Here is a 13,952-nt window from a genome sequence, read left to right as displayed (position 1 = left end):
AAGGGAAGCCCGGGTGGCTCAGCAGTTTAGTGCCGCCTTTAGCCCGGGGTGTGATCCTGGAGACCTGGGATCGAGTCCCATGTCAAGCTCCCTGCATGGAGTCTACTTCTCCCTCTGCCTATGTCTCTGCCTCTCTGTCTCTCATGAATAAATAAATAAAATCTTTTTTAAAAATCCTACATGAAAATATTATTTAATTCTTGCCATATTTATATACTAGGATATTATAGGCTATGTTTTAACGTTTTTAAAAAAATACTTAATGACAATAAATGTCCATACCTAATGATCAATTAAAAAGCTTTATACAAGACAGGGCAGCCCGGGTGGCTCAGCAGTTTAGCGACGTCTTTAGTCCAGGGTGTGATCCTGGAGATCTGGGATCGAGTCCCACGTCAGGCTCCCTGCATGGAGCCTGCTTCTCCCTCGGCCTGTGTCTCTGCCTTTGTGTGTGTGTGTGTGTGTGTGTGTGTGTGTGTGTTTGTTTCATGAATAAATAAATAAAATCTTAAAAAAAAGCTTTATACAAAACAGTATATTTTTTTAAACTTTGTTTAAAAAAGAAAACACATAAAGAAAGCTGTAGAAATACACCAAAATGTAAACAGTGTTTATTATCAGACAGTGACATTTAGGGTATTGATTCCTTCTCTTTTTAAAAAAAAATTTATTTATTTATGATAGTCAGAGAGAGAGAGAGAGGCAGAGACAGAGGCAGAGGGAGAAGCAGGCTCCATGCACTGGGAGCCCGATGTGGGATTCGATCCTGAGTCTCCAGGATCGCGCCCTGGGCCAAAGGCAGGCGCCAAACCGCTGTGCCACCCAGGGATCCCTGATTTCTTCTTTAATTCTTTTCTAGTTTTCCAAAATGTTTATTTACTTTTTTTAATTTTTATTTACTTAGGATAGTCACAGAGAGAGAGAAAGAGGCAGAGACACAGGCAGAGGGAGAAGCAGGCTCCATGCACCGGGAGCCCGATGTGGGATTCGATCCCGGGTCTCCAGGATCGCACCCTGGGCCAAAGGCAGGCGCCAAACCGCTGCGCCACCCAGGGATCCCTCCAAAATGTTTAAATACATCTATATTCATTTTATTTTTTTAAAAGATTTTATTTATTTATCCACAAGAGACACACAGAGAGAGAGAGGGAGAGGCAGAGACACAGGCAGAGAGAGAAGCAGGCTCCATGCAGGGAGCCCGACGTGGGACTCGATCCAGGGTCTCCAGGATCACGCCCTGGGCCAAAGGCGGCGCTAGACTACTGAGCCACCCAGGCTGCCCCTATATTCATTTTAGAGTCACACATGTGCAAAAACAAAACCCTGACAAACATTAGTGTGTTCAATTTAGGGTAATCCATACAACTACTACTATGTAACAAAATAAATACAACAAAAAGACTGGAAGGATATATACCAGCATCTTCACAGAGATTCCTTCTGGGTGCTGGGGCTCGGGGTGGTTATTGGCATTATTTTACTTCTTTCTTTTTCTGTATTTTCCAGTTCTCCTTCAATTAGTGCCTTTAAGTTCATAGCATGCTTCCCAACATTTTATTAAGAAAAATTTTCAAACATAGAATTTAAATTGCCAAGTGTTTCTAATGACTGAGTAATATTCCATTGTATACATAGACCACAGCTTCTTTATCCATTCATCTTTCAATGGACACCGAGGCTCCTTTCACAGTTTGGCTATTGTGGACATTGCTACTATAAACATCGGGGTGCAGGTGTCCCGGCGTTTCACTGCATCTGTATCTTTGGGGTAAATCCCCAGCAGTGCAATTGCTGGGTTGTAGGGCAGGTCTATTTTTAACTCTTTGAGGAACCTCCACACAGGTTTCCAGAGTGGCTGCACCAGTTCACATTCCCACCAACAGTGTAAGAGGGTTCCCCTTTCTCCACATCCTCTCCAACATGTTGTTTCCTGTCTTGTTAATTTCCCCCATTCTCACTGGTGTGAGGTGGTATCTCATTGTGGTTTTGATTTGTATTTCCCTGATGGCCAGTGATATACAATGGAATATTACTCAGCCATTAGAAATGACGAATACCCACCATTTGCTTCAAGGTGGATGGAATTGAAGGGTATTATGTTGAGTGAAGTCAATCGGAGAAGGACAAACATTCTATGGTCTCATTCGTAAGGGGAATATAAAAAATAGTGAATGGGAATAAAGGGGAAAGGAGCAATGAGTGAAAATATCTGTGAGGATGACAGAACATGAGAGACACCTAACTCTGGGAAACGAACAAGGGGTAGTGAAAGAGGAGGTGGGCGGGGGGGGTTGGAGTGACTGGGTGACGGGCACTGAGGGGGGCACTTGACGGGATGAGCACTGGGTGATATGCTATTTGTTGGCAAATCGAACTCCAAATAAATCAATAAATAGCCAAACGTTCAACATTGAAAGCATTTTTTAATGAATATCTGTATACTGGCAGCCCTGGTGGCGCAGCGGTTTGGTGCCGCCTGCAGCCCGGGATGTGATCCTGGAGACCCTGGATCGAGTCCCACATCGGGCTCCCTGCGTGGAGCCTGCTTCTCCCTCTGCCGGTGTCTCTGCCTCACTCTCTCTGTGTCTCTATGAATAAATAAATAAATAAATAAATAAATAAATAAATAAATAAATAAATAAATAAAATCTTTTTAAAAAATCTGTATACCCAACCACCTAAATTCTACTCTTGTGTTACTGTATTTGCTTTATCACAAATATGTCCACCTACTCATTTCACCTGTAGAGTATCTTTAAACTCTTCTTTTAAACTCAAATGGTCAGCATTCTGCAAAAAGCAGAGGTTAAACCCTGGGGGAGTCCAGGACAATTACAAAATCAATAATGTTGCGTGATGTGCTTTGACTGTGCTCTAGAACTCACTGGGTTCCTAACTCCGAGCCTGCAGCCTTCATCCCCAGCTGTGGTTCTCAGACTCCAGCCTGCACACAAATTACAGGAGAGAGGGTGGCATGCAGAATCACTGGGCACTTTTAACAAATACTCTTTCTTGCCCTAAGGCCATGGTATAAGCAGTTGACAACACCCCATGAGAATCCCTTCACCTTGGGGATGCCCATCTCTGCCTAGTAGGATCAAGGAACTCATTCATTTATTCATTCTCTCAACAGATGCTCACAGAGCTAGAAGCCAGGCACCAACCTATGTACCTGGGCTGTGTTTATGAACAAAGATCCCTGCCTTCATGAGCTTTTTGTTCAGTACCAGGGAGAGAGAGAACATTTTATTTTATTTTAAACCTTAGTAAATAAGTAAATCATCTAGAATATTAGAAGAGATACCAAATAAAAACAAAAAGAAAGAAAAGGTAGAGCAGTGTTAAAGCAGCTGGCGGGGGGGATGGGGTAGGTGTGAGGGCTGCAATATTAAATTGCAGGTCATTTGGCTGGAGTGGAGGGGCCACAGGAGAGGTGTTGAGCGCAGGATGGAGAGAGGTGTTTGATGATGGCTCAGACAAGAGGGGCAGTGGGGATGAAAAATACCAGGTTCTGGATCTCTGTGCTGGTCAAACCAACAAAATTTGCTGATGGAATGAGGGTGGGGCATGAAGGAAAGTGGAGTCCAGATCAGCCCAGGGTTTCTGGCCAGGACAAATGGGAGGCAGAATGAGCAGGCTGGGGACAGACAGAGCCACCTAGGGAATAGTGGGCACGCCTGCTTGGGCCGTTGGGTGATTATATATATATATATATATATATATATATATATATAGCCTTTTTCTTTCATTTAAGGCCACTATGGAAGTGCTCTGATCCACACACATCTGGCCCCATTAGCCCCACCAGTCAGAACTTAGCAGTTTTGCTTTTTTAATGAAATATTTCGGATGGGGGATCCCTGGGTGGCGCAGCAGTTTAGCGCCTGCCTTTGGCCCAGGGCGCGATCCTGGAGACCCTGGATCGAATCCCACGTCGGGCTCCCGGTGCATGGAGCCTGCTTCTCCCTCTGCCTGTGTCTCTGCCTCTCTCTCTCTCTCTCTCTCTCTCTCTCTGTGACTATCATAAATAAAAAAAAAGAAAGAAAGAAATATTTCGGATGTACAAACAAATACAGAAAGTAGGCTCCTGAGCATGACTCATGAGCTTGTCTATATCAAGATGGGTTTCATCTTCAGAAAAAGCATCCTCACTACAGCCTTGGGGCTCCAGGGCCAGACAGCCTGGGCTCAGATTTGGGCTCTATACTTACTAACTGCACAGCCTTGGACAAGTTACCCAGCCTCAATTTCCCCAGCTGTAATACGAGAATAATTTGTGGGGTTGTCCTGAGGATCAAATGTGTTAATATCTATAAAACATTCAGCAAATACCACCTAGTACATAGGAAGACTTCTGTAAACACTGGTTTCTGTTGCCACTGTCCTTGGGGTGTTTTTGCTGGGTTTGATTTGGAAAGTTCTCAGCTCCAGGACCAGCTGGAGATGCCATGGAGGTTGTGAAATCCAGAGAGCAGATTCTCCTTGTTTCGAAAACCATGTGCTGTGATAAGTGTGGAAATCCCAACCTCGTCCCCTGCATGTCTGATATACTCTGGGGAAAGCCTGGAAAATTACCAGAAAGGCTGAAGTCCAGCATGAGTGCTGAGAAGGGACTTCCTAGCAAAGACTTGGTAGCTTGGTGCTAAGGTTTGAGGAAGAGAAGAAACCTGTGAGGGGCTGGGCATGAATCCCAACCTTCAGAGGCTGCTTTTTCAAAAGCAGAACCCAAGCCCACCCAAGACTCAGCCCCCCTCTGCTCTACTGCTGTGTGACCTTCAGGAGTCACCTAACCTCTCTGAGCTTCTCTAGTATGATATGACCATCCAGACCCATCCAGCAGAGTTCATGTGTGGAGTAAATGAGATCGTGGGGCAAAAGCTGTGAAACGAATTACACCTGTGAGAGGTTGAGGCCTTGTGCCCTGTCCCTACCAGGCACCCCTGCCCTGGGTTAAGTAGGTGCAGGGAGCATGACCTGACTGCCCATACTCCCCAGGCTCAGGTCCAGAGAGAAGGTAGAGGAGGAGCTGGACTGACATATCCCCTCTCCCCTTGCCAGTTGCTGGGAGAGAACAGTGGCAACTCCAGTGAGTACCAGGTCCTGCCTGTTGGCCCCAAAGGTCATGAGTAGCATAGAAAAAGGAGGCAAAATTTGTAAGGCCTCCCAGGCTCTTGACGTCCAGGCCCAAGGCCTGTGCTATGTATGAGTCCAGCCTCACTCCACATGAATCAGGATTGCCTCCTAACTCATCTGGAAACCACCGCCGCCACCAGGCACCACTTGGCACACAGGTTATCTGAAACTCTTCTTTCGTTTTTAATTTTTTTTTAATTTTTATTTATTTATGATAGTCACACACGGAGGGAGAGAGAGAGAGAGAGAGAGAGAGAGAGAGAGAGAGAGAGGCAGAGACATAGGCAGAGGGAGAAGCAGGCTCCATGCACCGGGAGCCAGACGTGGGACTCGATCCCGGGTCTCCAGGATCGCGCCCTGGGCCAAAGGCAGGCGCCAAACCGCTGCGCCACCCAGGGATCCCTGTTTTTAATTCATTTATTCATGAGAGACACAGAGAGAGGCAGAGACACAGGCAGAAGGAGAAACAGGTTTCCTGTGGGGAACCCGATGTGGGACTTGATCCCAGGATCCCAGGATCATGACTTGAGCTGAAGGCAGATGCTCAACCAACTGAGCCACCCAGGCGCCCCAGCAGGTGTAAATAAATCCCTACTACATGCTTTGATGTCACCCTTTTCCATGTAAGTTTCTTTTAAAAACTCTCCCTGACCTCTCCTTGCCTGAGGATTCTTTCCTTTGTGCTGCCTCCGTTGTGCTTGACCACAAGCCCCAGTAAAGCCTGGCCTGGAACTCCCATTTGGCCTCTTACCAATTTCTGTTGTTTAGACAGCCCAAGGGCCCAGTTCAGTACCAATATTATGGAGCTCCAGTTTCACTCTGGATATTCACTTCCCCAGCACCAAGCCAAAGACAGCAGGGCTGGAAAGCAGAGGCAAAGGCTCCTGGCCTGCTCATTCTAAGCCAATTTGGAACACACAGAGAAGAGAAATGATCAGCGCTGACATTGACCAGGATGCATCACAGGCTAGACGAAAGGCTCAGAAAAACCCAGGCCTGGATCGTAGACATGCAGCCTCTGCATCCCAGGGAGATCTGGGCAGCTGCTCTCACAGCAAATGACATTTGTCAAGCCCCAAATGTCAGGCAGCAGCATACTCAAAACAGTGGGGAGGTGAGAGCTGTATTCCCTGGGTGCAAATAGGGATAAGTTGTCCATAGAAAATTTTAGAACAATAAGAACACACCATGGGGCACCTGGGTGGCTCAGTTGGTTGGGCATCTGACTTTGGCTCAGGTCATGATATTAGGATCCTAGGATCGCCAGGTCGTCAGGTCGGGCTCCCTGCTCACCGTGGAGTCTGCTTCTCCCTCTCCAACTGTCCCTCCCCCTGCTCATTCTCTCTCTCTCTCTCTCTCTCTCTCTCTCTTTCTCTCTTTCTCAAATAAAAAAATTAAAAATCTTAAAACAAAACATAACCCCATATGAGCACACCAAGAATCAATCTGCTGTGTATCATTATGAGGTACCAACAATTTTAAAGAATATTAGTGATAAAATACTACTTCCTCCACAAAGCTATTTCCTTGAAGTTCTAGTTGCTGCAGTTACAATTGAGATTAATTATATACGTGAGCCTCAGGGCACTTGCATGGCTCCATGGCTGAGTGGCTGCCTTTGGCTCAGGGCGTGATCCCAGGACCCTTGGATGGAGTCCCACATGGGGCTCTCTGCAGGGAGCCTGCTTCTCCCTCTGCCTGTGTCTCTGCCTCTCTATGTCTCTCATGAATAAATAAATATTTAAAAAACAATTATATACATGAGCCTCAAATAAGCTCATTTTTATTTCTGCTTCTTTAAAAAACTTTGTCTTCTATGTGGAAATTCAATCGGGTAACACCTAGTCCTATAGTCTGCCGACACACAAGACTCAGCTACTGTCCCAATAGTAGGTTTCGAGGGGCTCAGAGTGGTCCAAGCTCATGCTGGGCATGGCTTGTGTGCCGATTTTCAAGGTCATACATTTTCCTATGTTTTAACACAGAAGACAGAAGAGTCGGCTCACCCAGTGCCAGAATAAGCTAAAAGAGAAGTGAATCCCTTTTACCGAGAACTAGATTATTCTAAAGCGGTAGATAAAATAAACGTCAGTGCCCACTATCATTCAACCATTTTCTCTGATTTTTTTCTGATGAAGGAAGACCTGGGAGAGTTTTGCCAAATAAGATAAAAGGTTACAATTAATTTTCTGTTGATGATGGTTTAGAAAAATGTTTCAAAAAAAATGTTTCACATGTAGAGATATTTAAAAGCCACTAGATTGATTTTTTTTTTTAAGACAGGTAGTATTGCAGCTTCCGGAATTTATTCTGAAATATGACTTTTTTAAAAAAAAAAGATTTTATTTATTCATGAGAGACACAGAGAGAGAGAGAGGCAGAGACACAGGCAGAGGGAGAAGCAGGCTCCATGCAGGGAGCCCGACGTGGGACTCGATCCCAGGACTCCAGGCTCACGCACTGAGCCGAAGGCGGCACTAAACCGCTGAGCCACCCAGGCTGCCCTGAAATATGACTTTTATGAATCTCTGACAAACCTCCCCTAATATTTAAGACTTTTCCTAGTTGTATATCTGTGGTTTCATGTGAGTGGAGCCTTTGAAATTAAAATTAATAAAAAGTCCTCTTCAGTCAGCTGTGAGCAAAGATGGATGGACAAATCGAGCTCAACTAAATACCAAGCATGAGTATGCAAAGACCAATCTTGACAAAGTCACAGACAACTTTCCAGGAGAAAAAATTCCCAAACAGAAACTGAAATGTTGCTATTATTTATGACTATGACCAACTTACATTCAAGAGTAAGCTTTCTTTCAAAACTACATTAATGCAATTAAAAACTCATTTTTTAAAAGATTTTGTTTATTTATTCATGAGAGACAGAGAGAGAGAGAATGGCAGAGACACAGGCAGAGGGAGAAGCAGGCTCCACTCAAGGAGCCTGATGCGAGACTCGATCCTGGGACTGTGGAATACATGCCCTGAGCCAAAGGCATATGCTCGATTGCTGAGCCACCCAGGCATCCCTAAAAACTCGATTTTTTAAAGCAATCTCTATACCCAACATGGGGCTCAAACCCACAACCCCAAGATCAAGAGTTACAGACTCCATTGACTGAGCCAGCCAGGTGCCCCAAATTAAAAACTCGTAATCCATTACTTTTTTCTATTTTTTGCCATAACATTTACTTTATTTTTCACTTTTTACTTTTGCACTGGCATGATTTCATATACAAAGTTCAATAAAAGAAAATTTTCACTGTTTCTTTTGTGGATATTATTACTATTCATTTCATGATTATTACTGAAAATAGTGTTGTCAGATAAAGGAGAGGGATATTTAAAATGGGCACTCCAGGCATCAAACATGGCCAGGTAATCCTGATATCAGTCACTGTGGCATAGTTCTGTAGATTGAAGTAACAGTGAAATTTCAGTTGAGCACTTAACATGTGTACGAAGCCCTATTTGGAGCAGGTCCTATGTGGTAAATCCTATATATCTTCATTCTGGAGAACAGAGTGGATTTGAAGCATGAAGTGCGGGATCCCTGGGTGGCGCAGCGGTTTAGCGCCTGCCTTTGGCCCAGGGCGCGATCCTGGAGACCCGGGATCGAGTCCCACATCAGGCTCCTGCCATGGAGCCTGCTTCTCCCTCCTCCTGTGTCTCTGCATCTCTCTATCTCTCTCTCTCTCTCTCTCTCTCTCTCTCTATCATAAATAAATTAAAAAAAAAAAGAAACATGAAGTGCTCAGAACAGCACCTGGCACACATGTGCCACAGCAAGTGCTGGGGGGGAACACCACCCCTGGTGAGTGGAAGGCAACAGGCGGTGCCCTGAATCTCCTGGTAGCAGGTTTTGCCAGGTTGAAAGGAAGCATTTGCCACGCCCCTTTATGATTTCATCACAGGTTAGAAAAAGAAAAAGTGAAAGCCTGGAAATTGCTGGGAGGGCTGGTCATGGGATAAGTCAGCTGAGACCAGAAAAGGTCTGAGAAAAGGTCAGACCCAAGTAGGGCTTAGGGCAGCAGTCTAGTCTCAGACATCTGGCGCCAGGAGCCAGTCCAGGTGTTGCGGTCTAACTCGGGAAAGCAGCCCAGGGCCCTCCGGGGAGCAAGCCCCCCACTTGCTGCCTCCCTGGTCCTGGAGGTCCTGCCTTCCTGGCATTCGTTTCGGGCAGGTGCACACGCAAGAGCGAGTAGTAAGACATCCGGACCAGGTACAGGCTAACCCACACCAGACAGCTGCTGCCCAGAGGCGGCGAGAGGTGTGGCCCCACGTCCTCCAGGATCCTCTCTCGCCAGTAATCGCCCAGCTGCAGGGCGGTGCGTGGCCACTACAACAGCCCCCGCCCCAGCCCACGTCGCCCCACACTTACCGTGGATGCACGCATCTTTCTTGGTGCTCTGGACTCAGTTTCAGGCGGAGTTCGGTTTACCAGCCGCGTAAAGGCCTGAGGCAGGGGGAGCAGGGTTCACTGGGTCATTAGGAGGGAACAGGGTCCCCGGGCCCCCGGGCACGGTGCGTCCTGGCGCGGAGACCGCGCGGCTCTCCTCTGCCCCTCCCCAGGGCCGCCACCTCACTCTCCTCGAGCCTCGCTGGCGTCCTCCCTGCCCTGAACTGGGCTGGGAACGGCTGAGCCCCTCGAAGGGCGAGGGGAGGCTCCGCCGACGCCTGCGGCCGGGGGGTGGGGACGGTCGGTGCGGTCGGGTGCCAGGCGCGCAGCTGCTGCCGGGCTGTCCCCACCTTCTCCGTCCCCACGCAGCCTCCCGGCACCCGGAGGGCGCCCCCAGCACCTCACCCTTCCGTAGGTCCGCGGGAGGGCTGCTCCACCCACCTCTCCAACTCCCAGGCAGCGCGGCCGCCCACGCACAGGTTCAATGGCCGCAGAGGCCGGGGGCGGCGGGCGCTCCCCGGCTCCTCCCCGAGCGCCTGACTAACGAGAGCCGCGCTCGGCTCCCGGCGGAGACCGCGGCAGCCCCCTCCAACCGCTGGGGCCGCGGCCGGGCTGCCCCCGTCACCGCCGCCGCCTGCGGCCGCCCGGAGCCGGGGCCCGGGGCCGCCCGCTAACCAAGGCCGTCTCGTATTCCCACACACTGGACTGTACTCGACTTACTTACTTTCTCCATTCAAGTGAGCTTACAGTTCAAAACTGTATTAAACTTGAAAACTATTTGAAGGTTTTGAGAGGTCTGGCAGAAGAAAGAAAGCCAACTATGGGGTCTTAAGCCATCAGATATCCCCCAAACCTGGCACACAGCACGAATTCCACGAATGAATGACCAGAGACAGGCCATTCCTGGCACTGGGCTCTCTGGCTGGACTGTGACGCTCCCGAAGAGAAGAATCAGCTCCTGCTCATCTCTCTTCCCACTCCCAGCCAGCCCTGAGGCCTGCAGTCAAGATGCTTAGGCCACATCCAGGCCCTGTCACTTGCTGATTATAGGGTCCAGGAGACCCTTTCCTCTCTGAGCCTCGGTCTATTCACCTCTTAAACGGAGTGATAGGGGCAGCTGGGTGGCTCAGCAATTGAGCGTCTGCCTCTGGCTCAGGTCACCAACCCGGAGTCCTGGGATGGAGTTCCGCATCAGGTTCTCCACAGGGAGCCTGCTTCTCCCTTTGCCCATGTCTCTGCCTCTCTCTGTGTCTCTCACAAATAAAATCTTAAAAAACAAAACAAAACAAAACAAAACAAAAAACGGGAATGGTGATGATATTGGACAACATATAACATGTAAAAATACACTCCCCAAAGGGAGAGCAAAAAACGAAATGCTTATCAAGTCCTGGGCCTGATGTGTGGCACGTGGTAAATCTTCATCAGGACATGTTGGCTGACTCTGGGAAATGAACAAGGGGTATTGGAAGGGGAGGTGGGCTGGGGGACCGGGTGACTGGGTGATGGGCATTTGACGGGGTAAGCACTGGGTGTTATATTATATGTTGGCAAATCGAACTCCAATAAAAAAATTTACAAAAAACAAACAAAAGGACATGTGGCTGTCAACATGAGGGAAAACACACACTCATCACATCACATGTCATTCACTGGCTTCCCAACCAGAGAGTCAGAGGCAACACAAATAAATACCATAACTTTATGGGCATCACTACTCACCCAACAGATGTTTTGCATATTAAGCAAGTGACTATCTGTAAAGCAGTCCAAACTCAAGGCAGAGGGATTCGGGTTTGAGAACACCAGACTGACTTCTGCTCATCCCTACTGCTTTCAGAACTGCCCAGATGTCACTTCCCTTATTTCCCCCTGTGCTGTGCCAGGGAAAACAAAACAAGGGGATAAGGGATGAGGATGTCAGCAAAGTGATTTTCACCTTCCACCGTGTGCTCAGAACAGGAGCACAGTAAGACAGACCTCAGGCTGAGAAGCTACCCCACATGATGTAGGTACCTCCACCAGCCAGATTGTGGATAATCCCCTCCCAAGTCCATCACCAAGGCTCAGGTGGGAAGCCATGCCAGGATCAAACCCAGGGCTGACCCCAAAGCCTCCAGTCTCTTCTGCAACCACAGCCATGGAGCCCTGTTCTTGCAGTGAGAAAGGGTAATATTATTTACAAGGTCTCCATTCTCTGCCTTCTAAAGAGGAGGATGGCTCCTCCAGAATCTGATGTTTTGCTGTCTCTGAGAAAGTAGGAGAAAATGGCTCAGGCTTATGCTGAAGACAGGATGCCTTGTGGGGATTCTGAGCAGGTGGGATAGGAGGGGCTGCAAGGCCAGGGCAGGAGGAGGGGGAACAGCGGTGAGAGGGCAGGCAAGCCACATTTAAAGGAGCAGAATCTATTAGGAGCGTTTTGTGAGAACACGAGGGTTTCTGTTGCTTGACATTTTTTTTTTAAGATTTTATTTATTTATTCATAGACAGAGAGAAAGAGACAGAGACACAGGCAGAGGGAGAAGCAGGCTCCATGCAGGGAGTCTGATGTGGGACTCGATCCTGGGACCCCAGGATCACACCCCAGGCTGCAGGCGGCACCAAACCACTGCACCACTGGGGCTGCCCGTTGCTTGACATTAACTCTCAAAACCTGAACACTCTGCTGGGGAAAACTCTATCAGTCCACTGAATACAGGATTTTTTTTTTTTTTTAAGTACGTTCTGTGCCCAATGTGGGGCTTGAACTCAAGACTCTGAGATGAAGAGTCACTGCTGACTGAGTTAGTCAGGTGCCCCTGAATACAGGGTTTTTTTAATATTTACCCAGGCTACTCTGGTGCAGCTTTGTGAATAGGCCAAGTCTGATAGTTTGACCAGAAAAATTAGGTTTTTATGAAAGAAAAGGAAGGTGAAATGTAACATCCTCCTGAATCCCATCTCTGAAACCTCTCAAGTCCTACTAATGACAAATCCCAGTGAGACACTCTGGAGAGCTTCCCCTGCATAAATGCGCAGCATAACGACCATACTTCCCCTTGAAAGAACATTCCTGAAATGTTCCAGGCTTTCTCAATTCCACTCTGTTAAATGGCCCAACAGTCTGGGGAACTGGGAACTGTAGTGGACATTTGTTTTTGTTTGCCCAGCGGTCTTTCACTTGGTGACTGTGGTTTTGGTGGACCCGCCAAATCAGTCCACATCACCCTGACTAAAGACACAGGTGACCTTGGTACAGCTATCAAGGCCCAGCCCCCAGGCGATCACAATGGACCCTGAACATATGACCCATGCCAGGCCAATCAGGAGCCTTCTCTAAGTTGCAGCTATGTATACACACATTTTTAAATAGGCAATGGGTCAAAAAGTAAATGGCTCTTTCCTCTGGAGACATAAAAGTAGTATGATGTAACCCTGCAAGCATCTGTGCCTTACCTCCCCCACAGCATGAAAGAAATCCATCTGGAAAAGCAGAGAATACAGCCAATATATTTGAGATAATAGCCTTGTTGATGTTTGAGTTTCTCCAGTGCCTGTTGACAGTTTTGCTCCTAGACATTCACTTACAATTGCTTTTCCTTCAATTAAACTAACTAGGGTTGAACTCATCTTTGCGAATATATGGTAATCAAAGACAAGAATGTCAATGCACTGACAAACCATAGTTTGCTTGACTTCTCCCCATCCACAGACACCCACTTTCCCCACTTGTCTTTCCTTCTCCCCAGCTTATGCTAATGAAGGCATTAACACTCTGATGGTAGCCCCAAGTTCTCACCTTCATATTCTATCGTTTGCACCTTCCCAAATGATACGGTGATGAACACATGTGCAACAGCTAGCCTGGCACCTAACACAGGATCACCGTCAGGGAAAGATGGAGAGAGGGAGGGATGAAGTGATGGAGGGATGGCTACTGAACGCTCCAAGTATATGTTTCAAACTAGAAACATACCAGAACTCTTAGCACAGGGCCAAATGGGCTCTATCTAGCAATTGGTCAATATCTGGGAACTTTAATGCAACCTCTCCACTGGCTCTAAGGCCACCAGTGAAAGGGAATGCTTTCGATAGAGCTTCACTCACTCCCAAAGAGGAACCATTTAACCAGATGGGGCAACCAAATGGAAGTGTTACAAGTTCAAGGGTCCTCACATGTCCATGTTACTGTAAATAAAACGTGTTCGATTTTAAGCAACATCTTCAAGTCCATGGCCTCCTCCAGCACTATGCTAGTAAGACTGTTCAGTATTGTTTCACGGGACAGAGAAAGGTGATGCACCCAAACCACATTACCACTACCACTTTTGACACAGAGTTATCCCTCCCTTAGATTTCCTATTCACTTTGCCAAGCCCAAACCTATTTCATAGACCTTCCCGTATTAAAGAGCAGAGAAAGAGAAAAAAAAAAACAATACAGA

At 47.4% G+C, this 13,952-nt stretch overlaps 1 protein-coding gene across 4 annotated transcripts in view; it reads right to left on the bottom strand.

Annotated features, from left to right (window-relative positions):
• Nucleotides 1–11,066, bottom strand: part of PLAAT3 (phospholipase A and acyltransferase 3) — a 33,981-nt gene extending 22,915 nt beyond the window's left edge. The window contains exons 1-2 of one of the 4 annotated variants that reach the window (XM_055314897.1): nt 10,383–11,066; nt 9,512–9,586 (exon numbers count right to left, since the gene is read on the bottom strand). In XM_055314897.1, the coding sequence (XP_055170872.1) occupies nt 9,512–9,586; nt 10,383–10,430 (123 nt within the window). In that variant the 5' untranslated portion in view covers nt 10,431–11,066. The other 3 variants (XM_055314898.1, XM_055314900.1, XM_055314899.1) reach the window with 3 other exon arrangements.
• Between the last annotated feature and the right edge of the window lie 2,886 nt (nt 11,067–13,952).

The sequence above is a fragment of the Nyctereutes procyonoides genome, unplaced genomic scaffold, assembly GCF_905146905.1.
Source record: "Nyctereutes procyonoides isolate TBG_1078 unplaced genomic scaffold, NYPRO_anot_genome, whole genome shotgun sequence".
Taxonomy (NCBI): domain Eukaryota; kingdom Metazoa; phylum Chordata; class Mammalia; order Carnivora; family Canidae; genus Nyctereutes; species Nyctereutes procyonoides.
This window is presented reverse-complemented; position numbering and strand designations above follow the sequence as displayed.